The 14,158-nt window shown below is 39.4% G+C and overlaps 1 protein-coding gene and 1 pseudogene across 1 annotated transcript; both read right to left on the reverse strand.

Moving 5' to 3' along the window:
- Positions 1-6,080: 6,080 nt before the first annotated feature.
- On the reverse strand, positions 6,081-7,028 carry LOC120607028 (olfactory receptor 18). Its single transcript, XM_039868639.1, has one exon. The coding sequence runs from the start codon at positions 6,909-6,911 to the stop codon at positions 6,081-6,083; it is 831 nt and encodes a 276-aa protein (XP_039724573.1). The 5' UTR covers positions 6,912-7,028.
- Positions 7,029-12,635: 5,607 nt separating this feature from the next.
- LOC120607029 (putative gustatory receptor clone PTE01) lies at positions 12,636-13,453 on the reverse strand (annotated as a pseudogene).
- Between the last annotated feature and the right edge of the window lie 705 nt (positions 13,454-14,158).

Here is a 14,158-nt window from a genome sequence, read left to right on the forward strand (position 1 = left end):
AATTCCTTGTTGCACGTGTTTGATTTTGCTGCTTTTCCAGTTCTATGAAATAAAAAAGATAGCAGGTTGAGATTAGGCTATTTCTTTTGATAATTCATCACAGTGCACTCTAGGTTTCTACAGCTGTATATGAAAGAACTCAGCATGGGATAAACAGTGTATATCAACAAGGCGACTGCATTCTTCTTCAAGAAAGTTGAGGCAACTGAATGAAAATACACTCCAAGGCTTAGTCCATAAAATAAGCAAACAACTGAGAGGCGAGAACCACAAGTGGAAAGGTTTTATATTTCTCACCTGGTGATGGGACTCTCAGAATGCAGGACATGCTTTTGTAGTAAGAGAATAAGATCCCTGAGAAAAAGATCTCTGAGAGTCGCACACCACCAAAGATGGCACCAATAAAATAGGCTAATACGTTATTGGTGGAGGTATCCTTATGGGGAAGCTTCAGGAGTTGAGGAGGTTTATAAAAGAAATGACGGATTTCTACATCTGCACAGAAGTTAAGCTATGACATCATCAAATAGTGCTGCTGAGAGTTTGAAAGGCTGATGAAAAGTACAGCAGGGCCAACAAGCCATAGAAACAGGGCTTTGTGATGACCAGATAGTGTAGGAGTTGCCAAATGGCCACCAACTAGACATAGATCATCATGGCCAGGAGTAGAAAGTCCAAAAGTGAAAAAAGAAAGGAAAAGTAACCTGAGTTAGGCAACCTGAATAGGTGATAGATTTGCTGTTTCTCTGCAGGTTCACCAACATCTTGGGGACTACGGTTGTGCTGAAACTGATGTCAGCCATGGACTAATTGGAAAGGAAGAAGTACATAGGGATGTGGAGGTGGGAGTCAGAGATGACATCCAGAATGACGAGTAGGTTCCTGAGCAATCACCAGGCACATGGCCAGGAAAAGCACAAACAGACGAGGCTGCAGTTCTGGACCATTTGAGAGTCCCAAGAGGAAGAAATCTGTGTCACCTGTCAGGTTGCATGGTTCCAGGCACATGGGACCCATTTTGAAAAAAAGGAAGAGAGTGTTGAGTGAATAAAACAAGTATAGAGGCACCCCGGTAAGTGTACTTATTTTGGATTTAAGCAATCAACAGATGAAGAATTTACCTTTGAGGACCATACACCCCCATTACCTTTAACAACATTTCTCAGCTGTGAACTTTTTTTAGAACTCTTATTGCTCTCTGGGATATTCACCTGTTTCTATATACCCAATTTGGAGACACTGGGTCAAAGACTTTTTAAAAAGATCATTCTAAAAAGACAAATCCATGAACGAGTAAAATATCAGCCTCTACCTCTGAAGGAAAATATGGAATAAAAAATATTCTTCTCTGTTTAAGAAAAAATATCTTCATAATTAAAAGAGGCTAAGGATCAGTCAAGAGGATTTTATCTTATCCAAATGCAGTATAAGAAATTCTCTTAATTTGGAATGTAGTCTAGAAGAGCTAAAACCACATAAACTGGATTCTAAATTAAAATAAAAAGTTCAAAATCAAATAGCTTTTAGTATACAATTATTCTTAAAAGATTTTAACTTTTTTGGTTTTATGAAATCCAGTGTATCATTCGACAGAAAGTCTTAGATATATTACATTGTGTGTTCACCACCCAGACTAGATTTCCTTTCATCTCCAAATGTTTGCTCCCTTTTCTTTATATTTAAATGTTGTAGATACTATTAAATGTGAAAATGATAGGTTTCTTAGGATATCTGTGGCACAGATACATACTCTGTAGCTCTGTTCTACCCTCTGTTAATTTCTATGAGCCATTGCTGGAAGGAATGACACTCCAGGAAGGAAAGCGCAGTGTGGAAGTCATGTTGCCTGTGCTCTGCTTCTGAAATCCAAGAAAGAGTCTATTCAGCATTTAACAGAGATTGCTGTTGTTCTCGGCCAAGCAAAGAATATGCTCTGGGGGATCAGAAATGAATTAGGCTCAGTTGTCTCCCTCTAGGCATTCAGAATCTACCTTTCTAAGGACAAAATAACGTTTCCACATTGGTGCCCTCTCATCTACTCATCCCAACTCTCTTGTTTGTCATAATGGTGAGAAAACAATGCTCCTGACAGATCTTTCTCCATCCTCCATCTCCATGGTCCACAGTGGGCTGTTCTATCTCTGCTAGAATATGGCCAAGAGTGAGAATCCACTGCCCGTGTCCTGCCTGGCAAGCGATGAAGATTCAGGCTCCTTCCCCAGGTCTGGCGTGAGGCTGAGTTAGTCATTGGCATCCTGATGCAGTGATTGTTAGAGCAGAGGACTCGGATGTGAAGCTCACTGGACTTAAAATGGAACCTGAAGGGCTAAAGAAACAAGCCAAGTACCTCTTCCTGCATGGTCTTAAGAGCTCATGCACAAAGCTCACAATTACCAAAATCAGTCCATGTTATCCCAAACTCTGAAGACTTGCTGTTATTAATAGGAGAGGAAAAGGGAAAAGGGAATGCATTTTCAAGATTGTGGGCCTTTCCTCTTCTCAGGAGAAAGCTCGCATGTATGCCTCACGTCCAACTCTAAGTTGCAAGGATTTTATAAACCAGACAATTTTTTTCAATTAAAAAAATCAATGTGTAACTTGTATGTCTGCAAATTCACTGAATTAATTATTCCATGTAGGGATAATTCTGTTTTCTATACCAAGAATATCCTATAATTTCTATGTTTTTATTTAAGGTTGTTGTGTCTTAGAACTTTTTTTTTTCCCCAATAGTCCTGCTTGGGGGTTTTGAATTTTATGTGTTGAAGATATACGTTTTTGTTATTTTGAATGACAGCCAAATCTCTAAATTTTTTTTTGTAAAATTTATATATGTTGTTACATTAGACAACCATCTATTTTGACATATCAAATTGACAATTTTCTTAAATCCTACGGGGCGTTTCACAGATGTCTGTATTCTAAATGTAAGACTGTAGTCATCTCATGTCTTGAATGGAAGAGGATCTAATTTCAAGCTCACTCATGTGGTTTTGGCAGGATTCAGTTCCTCATGTGCAGCTGACCCTTGGAATCCCTCAGTTTCTTGCCACCTAAACTTCCCCATTGGACAGCTGACATGACAGCTCTCTTCCACCAGAGAGAGCTGGTGAGAGAGTACAAGACGGCTGAGAGTCAGAAGACTGAGTCTATTTATACAATAACGTAGGAGTGACATACCCATATATATTTTTTTTAATTTTTAATATCAAATATACTGGGGTGACATTGGTTAATGAAATCATATAAGTTTCAAGAATACAATTCAATAACACATAGTATGTATATTGCACCATGTGTTCACCACCCAAAGCTAAATTTCCACCCGTCACTATATATTTCACCCTCTTTACCCTTTTCCACCTCTTGCCCTCTCCTCTTTCCCTCTGATAACCTCTAAACTGTTGTGTTTGTCTATGAGTTTTTGTTTGCTTGTCTTGTTCTTTTGTTGCTTTCACTCTTATATCTCACATTTAAGTGAAATCACATTGTTGTAAATTTTTTCTCATATAATTTCACTTAACATGATAGTCTCAAGATCCCGTGTCGTCGACCAGTCAGGTCTACCAGGTTTTTGACATTTTATTCATTGCATATAAGTTTCAAGACCCAGTCCTATGGAGATGGGTATATACATGGGCATGTAGAAAAGAGGCAGAGTATATTGGAAGCATCTGAGAAGCTGCTCACCACAAAAGCCTCAGTCTCCATCAGGAATTTGGACTCTAGGCACAACAAGACACTAGAGATGTCTCTCTGCTTTCTTGCATAGTCCCCGAACCTTCACATCACCGCCTTCTTAAAAAAAAAATGTCTTTACTAGAAAGAAACTGACACATGGAAGAACTTGCTCTGTTTTAGATATTTCTGCAGACCCTAGCTTGCTGTTTCTGGCCACATCAAGAAAAGAAGTCTCCATGGTTTCTTTTATTCCAATGGAGTTCTTTCATCTTTGCCAAGAGAAGCCATGGCCATTTCAGGATTAATTCAACAAGCGACTCTAGAATCTTCTGATTTCTGCTCAACTAGTAAGAGCTTATCCCGGCCATTCTTATATTTTCTTCATTACCTTTGTATTTTAACTCTTAAAGTCTCTTTTAAATTGTGGTTTGGCTTATGCAGTGAAACAAAGTGGGATAAATGGGAATTGTGGTTTCAACAACCTTAGTGTCTAATCTCTACAGTCTTCCTGAGTCAGGTGTCTATGTATGAGGGACACTGAGACTAATTTCTCATTAACTGATATGAATAAAAAGTGACTACTTACTCAGTTAAATCAGATATGAGATAATTACTGTAATTATGTTTATATGCATAAATAACAAGAAATTTTTAGGGAGCCCAAATGAGCACATGGCAGGAGTATATAGAAGAATTGGAGAAGGAGGTGTGAGTGTTGAGACATTTTAGACTGCTTGGGCAGGAGGAAAATCCTGATAGTAAACTGAGCCAATTAGGAACTAGGTTCATTGTTAGTGAAGTTGGTAGTCGATTTAGCTTAGTGGTAAAAGGCAGAATAGATTAAACCAGTTATTGGAAAGCTTCTCAGAAGTCTGAGACTGCTACCTCTAAAACTACATGTAGCATCTCTAAAGGAAAGAAGAATGTGTATATAGGGACCTGCGTATGTAGAAGATAGAAGGAGGCCAAAGACAGAAGAGAAAAAAGCATGGTTACTACATAGAATACCAATGAGGTGGTTACTAGTGAGAGGAAATATATCTCCTTTGTTGAGGACATGGTTCTGTACTACTCCTGAGTAATGAAAATGAAGATAGGGTTAAATTGATTCATAATGACTTGGGTGACTTGACAACCTACAGAGACTGTTAGAATCACACAGGCACTGGAAATATCATATCACTACTTTAAAACTCAATTGTACACCCTTGATCAAGACATAGCATTATAATCCCCTTCTTATCCTGAGCTCACTGTGCATTCCTCAAATTTATTGCCCATATTATGATTTACCACTCAGGGTTCAATCAAGAAGAGAAAGCATGCTAGTTATTTAATGAAGATAATTTCATATAGCTGTGGTTTTCAAAAGATGAAAGGAAAAAACATGGCAACGCAATGTCATAACTGCAGGAAACACCATAGTCTAAGGGGTAAGGGAAAAGTTGGTTTGTGTGTCCTTTAATGGACCGTACTGGATGAACCTATAGAGAAACCAGATGGAAAATCAGAGCAGCAGTTTAAAGATTCCCACGGCATCACAACTTATATTATATATGGCTAAGTTTGGAGCAGAAAACAATAGCTTCACATCCAGCACAGAGGGACAGCTGTGCAGTGTGGATGGAGAGAATATGTGGAAAGAAATTTATTACCAGGAATATAAGGGAAAAAATTGCATTGGCTGTGAGTCAGGCAAACTCCTTTGTATCTTTGCCTTTATGAGCACTGATCACTTTGAGATCTTCAGGACCTAATCATAAACAGTAAAGAACCCAAGACATACAAGTCATCCTGGAATAAAAAGAGGGGCAAAATTCAATAGTTCTCACCTTGGCTGCACATTAGACCCACCTAAGGTGCTGTTAAATGCGTTTATAATATTTTCACTCTCCAGTCCAATTAAATCGTAATCTATGGTGATGGGACTCAGAATTTCAAAGCTCCTCAGGTGCCTCAAGTAGGAAGCATAGATTGAGAAACAGTGACACACATTTTCTCACGCAATCTGAATTTGAACGAAGCCAAAGTTTTATGGAAAATAGGCATGGATGGTGAAAATGATTGGGAATCATATACAGCTATGTATTCAAAAGAGAGTTGTCAATACCTACAGGATGCCTGGGTCATTGGTGACAAATACATTAGATTTCATAGTTGTAATTAAACTCAATTGCACAGTGATTTTGACATATATAGGATCACAGAATAGTCCCATAATCCCATCAAAGATGTGCCAAAATAAGCTACTTTCAGTTATAATAAATCAAAAGGAATGAAAGCCATGAGATATAAAAATTGTTTGCCCAAAGAAGCATGTATACCAATTCTAGATGTTTGGTTTTGCAGTAATTTCTAATCCATAGACCAAAAAATGGGGAAGAGGAGCAGTATTGAAACTATGCTGTTCTATTGAGTAGCCCCTGCAAGGCTCTCTTGATATCTCTGTTCCTCAGACTGTAGATGAAGGGGTTCAGCATGGGGATAACAACCATATACACCACTGAGGCCACTGCACCTTTCTTGGGAGAATGTGAAACAGTTGAACTGAAGTACACCACAAAGGCTGTTCCATAAAATAAGCAAACAACTGAAAGGTGAGAACCACAGGTGACGAAGGCTTTATACCTCCCACCTGATGATGGGACTCTCAGAATGGAGGAAATAATTTTATAATAAGAGAAAATGACCCCTGAGAGTGGAACTCCACCAAAGATGACACCAATAATATAGATTACTATTTCACTGGTGGAGGTATCATTACAGGCCAGCTTGAGGAGTTGAGGAGGGTCACAGAAAAAATGAGAAATTTCTACATTTGTGCAAAAGGAAAGTTGTGACATCAACAAGCAGTGCAACTGAGTGTCCAAAAGGCTGATCAAAAAGGACACTAGAACCAGCAGGCTGCAGAGACGGGGGTTCATGATGACCAGGTAGTGCAGAGGGTAACAAATGGCTACAAACCGGTCATAGGCCATCACAGTGAGGAGTATACTGTCCAGACAACCAAAGAATGAATAAAAAGACAATTGAATCAGGCAGCCGGCATAGGAGATGACTCTACTGTGAGTTTGGATGTCCAAAATCATCTTGGGGATGGTAGTAGAAGTAAAACCAATGTCAGCCATGGACAAGATGGAGAGGAAGAAGTACATGGGAGTGTGGAGGTGGGAATCAGAGCTGACAGCCAGGAAGATGAGCAGATTTCCCAGCATGGTGACCAGGTACATGGACAGGAAGAGGCCAAAAATTAGAGGCTGCAGTTCTGAATCATCTGAGAGTCCCAGGAGGAGAAATTTCAAGACACCTGTTATGTTCTGTGGTTCCACAGAGCACAGACACCTTTTGTAAAATAAACGAGAATTGTATAAAGGAAACAAGTATACAATTATCCATCAGTGAGTCTATATTTTGGATTTAAGCAATTCATAAATAAAATATTCACACTCGAAGACCATACTCCTTTAGTAGTATTTCTCAGTTATGACAAACATTCTTCTGAGAGCTTTTTTCACATTTGATTTGCTCCATTAACATGTTACTACATGCATCTCTTTGGAAAGAATGAGCTAGAGAAATTAGAGAAGCAATGTAATTTAGAGATTTAAAAATCCATAAAGAGAGTAACCTATCAGTCCCCTCCCATGAAAGAAAGGAAAGAAGTGAGAAATATGCTTTTCTCATAATAAATAAAATACTTCATTAGTTTCTTTAATTTTAGGACACTAATGAGCAATCATAGTATTTTATTTTCTCCAAAAGCAGTGCAATTAATTCTCTTGATTTGGACTATTTATATACATACTGTAAGAGTTATGTAATAAAGCGTCTGATTGCATTGTGTGTGTGTGTGTGTGTGTGTGTGTGTGTGTGTGTGTGTGTGTGTGTGAGATATTTGGCGAACTAACAATGTCACCAGCTGAGTGTCCTACAAGTTAACTCAATTCTGACACAATCTACCTGGAATGTAAGATCCTAGAGGTTAAGGGCTCAGTCCCACAAAACCACTTTCTCCCTCACTTCAGACACCACTTGTAAGGACCCCAGGTTCCCTACGATTTTAAGCCAACTTGGCTACAATTCAGAAGTTCACACAACCCCCTCATCAGGTTCAAGTAGTCACTCTGGGAAGAGCTCTTGGAATGAAATGACAGAATCTCATTTATGTCTTTAATCACACGAACATCTATGGAAGGGATGATAGCCCAGGCAGGAAAGCCCCCTGTGTGTGGCAGCCATATGGACTATGCTGTGTCCCTGTAAACTAACGAATGGTAAATCAATGTTTAAGAGAGTTTACATGTGTATTTGTGTTTGTTTTGCTTTGTTTTGATTGCGTGTTCTGCACCAACCATAGTGTAGGTATTGGGGCTTCACTGAGACTCAGCACTGTCTAAACGAGAAAAATAACTGGCATGATACAAATAACTAGCTACAGATCTTATACCACTTTACATGCACTTGTTTTATTTTTTAGGTTGTTTGTTTGTTGGCTTTTGGTAGTTTGGGGATGATATGGCATTTAACTACTTGTATAGATTTGTGTAATAACTACCACCACAGACAAGAGACAGAACTGTTCAATCACAACATGGAAGTTCCTCATGCTGCCCCTTTATTGTTACTGGCACCTACCCACACCTACCCCCTGGCAACTACTTATCTGTTCTTTATTCCTGCAATTTTGTCATTTGAGAATATTATGTAAATGCAATCATACAGTATGTAACATTTGGAAATTGGCTTTTCTCACTCAGCATAAGGTTTTTAAGATTTAGCCAGTTATTGGGTGTATCAATGGTTTATTCCTTCTTATTGCTGAATAGTATTCCATGGTATGAATGTACCAAATTGTCTTTAGCTCTTCACCTGTTGAAGGACACTTGGTTTATTTTACATTTTCGGCTATACAAATAAAAGCTGCTAAGGAAAAAAAAAGGAAGAAAGAAAGAAATGAGACTAAGTCACTTCCCTGCAGGCATTCTGCCTGCAGTGACCTGGAAAGGGAAGGTTGAATAGATTTGTTGTTTTTTTGGATCATTTTAATTTTAACATTTTTACTTAACCCATTATTCCAAGAATATTTTGATTTCACAGAAAATTGAGATATTTTTTGCATTTTTTTCTTGTACGTCTTCAACTATCTGATATTTTATGCTGACAGTACATCTCAATTTGGACTAGCCACATATCAAGGGTTCGATAGTAACACAAAGCTAATTTGTATGAGAAGACGTTGTCCTGCACCCTGCGTCCTGTGAATAGAGTCTCATTGCTCAGATATACACCTGACTTCATCCTTTTATGCACAAGGACCTGGCTTAAATTACATAAGAATACAGTGCCCCTATCCTCAACTGTAAAATAACAATAGTGTGTACACCCCCAACACAGGAATATCATGCAGATGAAAATTAAGGCTACATAGCACATAGCTCTGAGCCTGAGACAAGGAAACCCTCAATAAAGTTTTGTGATATTATGGTTACTCTCCTTATCCCCATCATGATCACAATCCCAGCATTTGTGATATTTTCGTGATCCATTACCTGCTCAGGTGTGGGCAACGACTTCGGAAGCTAGAAATGGAAGTGGCAAAGAGTAGAGTTCTAAATGAGAATTCTGAAAACCGCAACAGAAAAAAAAATAACATACACTTTATAGGCCTCTGAGTTGAAACTTTACATACTGATGCTTCCTGTCTGGCCATCTCAGTTGTCCTGCTGTCTTGATAGTAAGGAAAGAAGCTTCTTCATAATACCTCCCCCAAAGACTATCTTCCTTGGCACTTACTGGTCTGTGTTGTGTCTCTGCTGGGCCATGACCTAGGAGTTTAGGTCCACTGCCTTCTCCTGTCTGGTGAATGATGAGGGCTGAGGCTCTGTCCTCAGGTCTGGAAGGAAGACACTCAGGCATGGATCTCCTGATGCAGGCGACAAGTCTGGGAGGAAAAGACAGGTATGAAGCTTAACTGGGTCTGGCAGCTTGAAGGGCTGGAGGCACTGGCTAATTATTTACTCCTGAGTGGCCTCGAGAGATCAATACACAGAGCTCATAATTAGCAAAATTGGCCCATGTTCTCCCAATCTCTGAGGACCTCCAAACATTGACAGAAGAGGAAAAGGAGAAAAGTGAATGTGCATAGAAGGCTGGGCCCTTTTTCTCAAGAGAAAGTTCGGCTGTACACTTCGCATCTGACTTCCAGTTTCAAGGATCTTAACGTAAAATGCAGACTCTTTTTCTTTTCAATCTATGACTTTTTGACTTAGATATCTGCAAATCCATTTATCATTATGTAAATTAGGGAGAATTAGGTCTTCTTTAACAAGAATCTGAAATGATTCCCATTTTCTCATTTAATAAAATATTTCTGACTCTAAAAGAAACTTTCTTTTTCCCCTTAAGAGTATTTTGACGTTTGTTAGTTTGTTTGTGTGTTTTGCTTATTTAAATGACAGCCCAAGTTCTGATTTTTCCTTCTCCCTGATACATGTTGGTATTAGAAAACTATGGACGTTTATGCACTTATTTATAACTTCCTACTTCTCGTAAATAAACCAGAGTTGTAACAAGTACACTCAAGGTGTCAGCTAGGCCTGCAGTCCTCTCAAAGTTCGACTGGGAAGAGACCTGTTTCCAAGTCCACTCATTTTGGAAAGATGGAGTTCCTGTAGGCTGTTGACCAGAGGCCTTCCTCAGTTCTCTGTCATACGGAAGATCACACATGGCTGTTGGCTCCCAAAGGACAAACAAATAGGTGACAGAAAAACAAGTGTCAAGATTATGAAAGCCAGAGACTTTTTGTACCCTAATCTCAAAAGTGACATCTCATTAGTTTTGCCATGTGTTGGTTGGAAGCGAGTCAGTGGGCCCAGGACACACTCAAGAGGATGGGTCAAGATATAGGAAATGGAGGTGACTGGGTGAATATTGGAATTTGACCACCACACAGGCCTCCTCCACTATCTGGACGTTTGCTTCTAAGCACCACAGGACTGGAAAGATGTCTCTCTGCTTCCCAACACAGTCCACAACCAAGATGCTCTCAATAAAACTTCCTTGCAGATAAACTGGCTTATGAGTAGAAATTGCCTCTGATTTGGTGTCTCTGTGGACCCCAGCACATTTCTTCCGGACATGTAGTTGGAAAAAGCCGGCATGGTTTCTTTTCCATCACCAGAGTCCCTGCATTGATATCACACCCATCTGCAACCATTCTGTACCCAAATTCAACAAATATCCCAGGTGACTTGTGATTTCTGCTCATTAAGAAGAGCTCATCCTATTCCAGGATGTATTTTCATTAGCTTATTTTGTGTTCACCAATCCTAAAGTTTAAATAATTGTGCTTGAGGCCGTTTGTAGTTTCTCAGATTTTTTCAGTTGATAAAGTGAGCTCATATGGTGATGACAGTACTTTGCAACCTGATATATCCTAGCCACACTGTTATCCTGGCTCATAGGAGTTTGAGTGAGGAATTTAACAACTGTTTGTCATTAACTGATGTGAAGGAAGTGTAACAAAACCAAGATGGTGAGTCACAGATGCCAGCCTCTGTTTTCCCTCAAAGTTCAATGATTAGACAGCCATTCGTGAACAAACACAGCCCTGGGAGAGCTCAGCAGTCCTTTTAGGAAGCTTCAGCAATGCAGTGAAACAAAACACTTGAGAGTTGCCAAACAAAGGAAAAAAAGAACGACTTCATACATCATTCCACCACACAGGCCAGCACTACTTAGCACCAGGAGGGAACTTCCCAGCTAGAGGGAGTTTTTACCCTCATAGGAAAAGGGAGGGTAGAGTGTGCAAGCAGCTTCCCGAGCCTTTTAGTTAGGCACAGGAAGGACCTATTTCTGCTTCACCCAACCCAGAGGACGGCAAAGCTTAGACATAAACACACAGCTAAACACAAGGAAGAGGAGCAGGGACTACCAGTATCAGCCACAATAAGACATAGGACTGGATTCAATATAGACTCAGAGACCAATGCTACAGCATCAAAAGCCTAGAAATAAACCCCTGCATATAGGGTCAATATTTAGCAAGGGAGACCATATTGGTTTGCAATCTCTGGGGCTTCCAGGGTGAAATTTGAAACTAGTCCCCATGCACAGAGGGCCATATTGAGACCAAAGGGAGAATCAGATCACTCCAGATTGTTATGGGAAAGTTTTCACAAGCTAAAGAATTTACATACAAGGCTTGTCTTCAGCGGCCACAACAGAAGATCTACACACCTGCCCACCAAATCTTAAATATTTATGTATAAAAGAGGCCTTAACTGAGTTCAGTCATGTATGGCAACGAGATGGTCTCAACAACACATTACATGGTCAAGGCTAGATCTTTGGACCAGTTTCTAGTGGAGAGTAAGCAAGTGGAATGAACATTCCAAGGACAGGGGAAGGGCAAGCTGACTCTAATTGCCCAGGTCCAGCTCTTGGGTTAACTGGAAGTCACACCTTCCCGATGACCTCCTTCAATAGATCCAATCATCAGTATTTATAAAACTCCCCAAAGGATTCCAATAAAATCCACAGACATTACCTGCATCCTCATAAATTATCTGAATAAATAAATTTGACAGATGCAAAATTTATGTGGAACATATGCAGAAACTGTTGAGAAGGATGTGGAGTTTAAGTAAATAATAAGAGTCGTGCATTTCACCTGCATACCAGAGTGGTTGAGGAGAACCTCTCATGCATTCATTATGATGTACAAAGGATCTCAGGATGCTCTCCCAATTCAGGGAAAGATAAATCAAAAGAAGTGACACCCACATGTGAAGCCTGGAGAGGAATAAAAACTATGAGACTAAAATGAATGTGACCAAACACACAGTATTCATTTTTCATGTTTGGTTTTGCTGGGTTTTCCAACCACACTTCAAAAACAGTTACATGGATATTAAGACCAGACTGTTTTGCTCTGGAGTCTCCCTAGGGCACTCTTAATGTCCCTGTTCCTCAGGCCATAAATGAAGGGCCTGAGGAACAGGGACATTAAGAGTGCTCAGCATGGAGGCAACTACAGTGTACATGGCTGAGGCCACCACATCATTCCTGGGGGAAGGCAACAATGCTGATCCAAAGTAAACATCGATGCCTATTCCATAAAATAAGCAAATAACTGACAGGTTGAGAGCCACAGGTGGAGAAGGCTCTGTACTTCCTCCCTATTGATGGAACTCTCAGAATGGAGGAAACAATTTTATAGTAAGAGAAAAAGAGGCCTGAGATAGGGAGAAAATCAGAGATAGCCCCAACAAAATACATGACTATCTTAACGATGAAGGTGTCAAAGCAGGCAAGACGAAAGAGTTGAGAAGGGTTACAGAAGAAATTAGAAACTTTACATCCTTGAAGCAAGTATGTTGTAACACTATTGATTAGTGCAGCTAGGAGTCCAAAAGAGATAATAAAAAATGACACCAAAACTAAGAAGCAGCAGAGGCATGGGTCAGTGATGACTGAGTAGTGCAGAGGGTGACGGATGGCCACAAACCGGTCATAAGCCATCGTAGTCAGCAGCATACCATCCATACATCCAAGAAGGATCAAAAAAGACATCTGGTCAGGCAGTCTTTATAGGATTTGACTCTGCTGTGAGTTTGGATGTCTACAATCATCTTTGGGACGGTGGTCGGGAAAAACAGATGTCAGCCACGGAAAGGTTGGAGAGAAAGAAGTACATGGGGGTTTGGGGGTGGGAGTCTAAGCTGACCGTCAAGATGATGACCAGATTCCCTAATATGGCAATCAGGTACATGGACAGAAAAAGCCCAAAGAGCAGAGGCTGAAGTTCTAGATCATCTGAGAGTCCAATGAGGAAGAATTCTGATACACGTGTTAGATTTCATGGTTCTATGTAGCTTGGGTACTTTGAAAAAGAAAAGAGGAGTTGGAGAAAGGAAATAAGTAAATGGCACACAGCATTGTGTAAATAGTTTGAATCAAGAAATTGACTTGTGAGGTCATACACCCCAGTACCTTCAGCAGTATTTCTCAGTAAGAAAATTTTTTTCTTCTTAGAACTGTTCTCTTATTTGTTTGTGTGTTATTTACCTCTTTCTATACACACTTACTTTAGAGAAACTTGACTGAAGAGTATCAAAGGAACAAGGAAATTAGAGATAACAAATCCATGATCACAGGAAAATATAGCGACTTCTTTAATAAAAAATATATAGAATAAGAATTACTCTTATCTCTTTAAGGAAAAAAATTCTAAAGAAATTAAGAAGTAGTAAATATACCTTATGGTATTCAAAAGCAATGCTAGATATTCATTTATTTAAAATATCCTGAATACTCTGTATAAGGCAGGACTGTGTAATCTAGATTCTAAATTCAGTTAAATGTTCATAATCAGAAAATAATATTATGTGATATTTATCTTCATGAGTTTTGTCACTCTTTGGTTTTCTCTTTCTTCTTTAGTAGAAATAAGTGCTCACATATGAGGGTTGTCCTT

The sequence above is a fragment of the Pteropus medius genome, unplaced genomic scaffold (assembly GCF_902729225.1).
Source record: "Pteropus medius unplaced genomic scaffold, Ma_sr-lr_union100, whole genome shotgun sequence".
In the NCBI taxonomy this organism is placed as follows: domain Eukaryota; kingdom Metazoa; phylum Chordata; class Mammalia; order Chiroptera; family Pteropodidae; genus Pteropus; species Pteropus medius.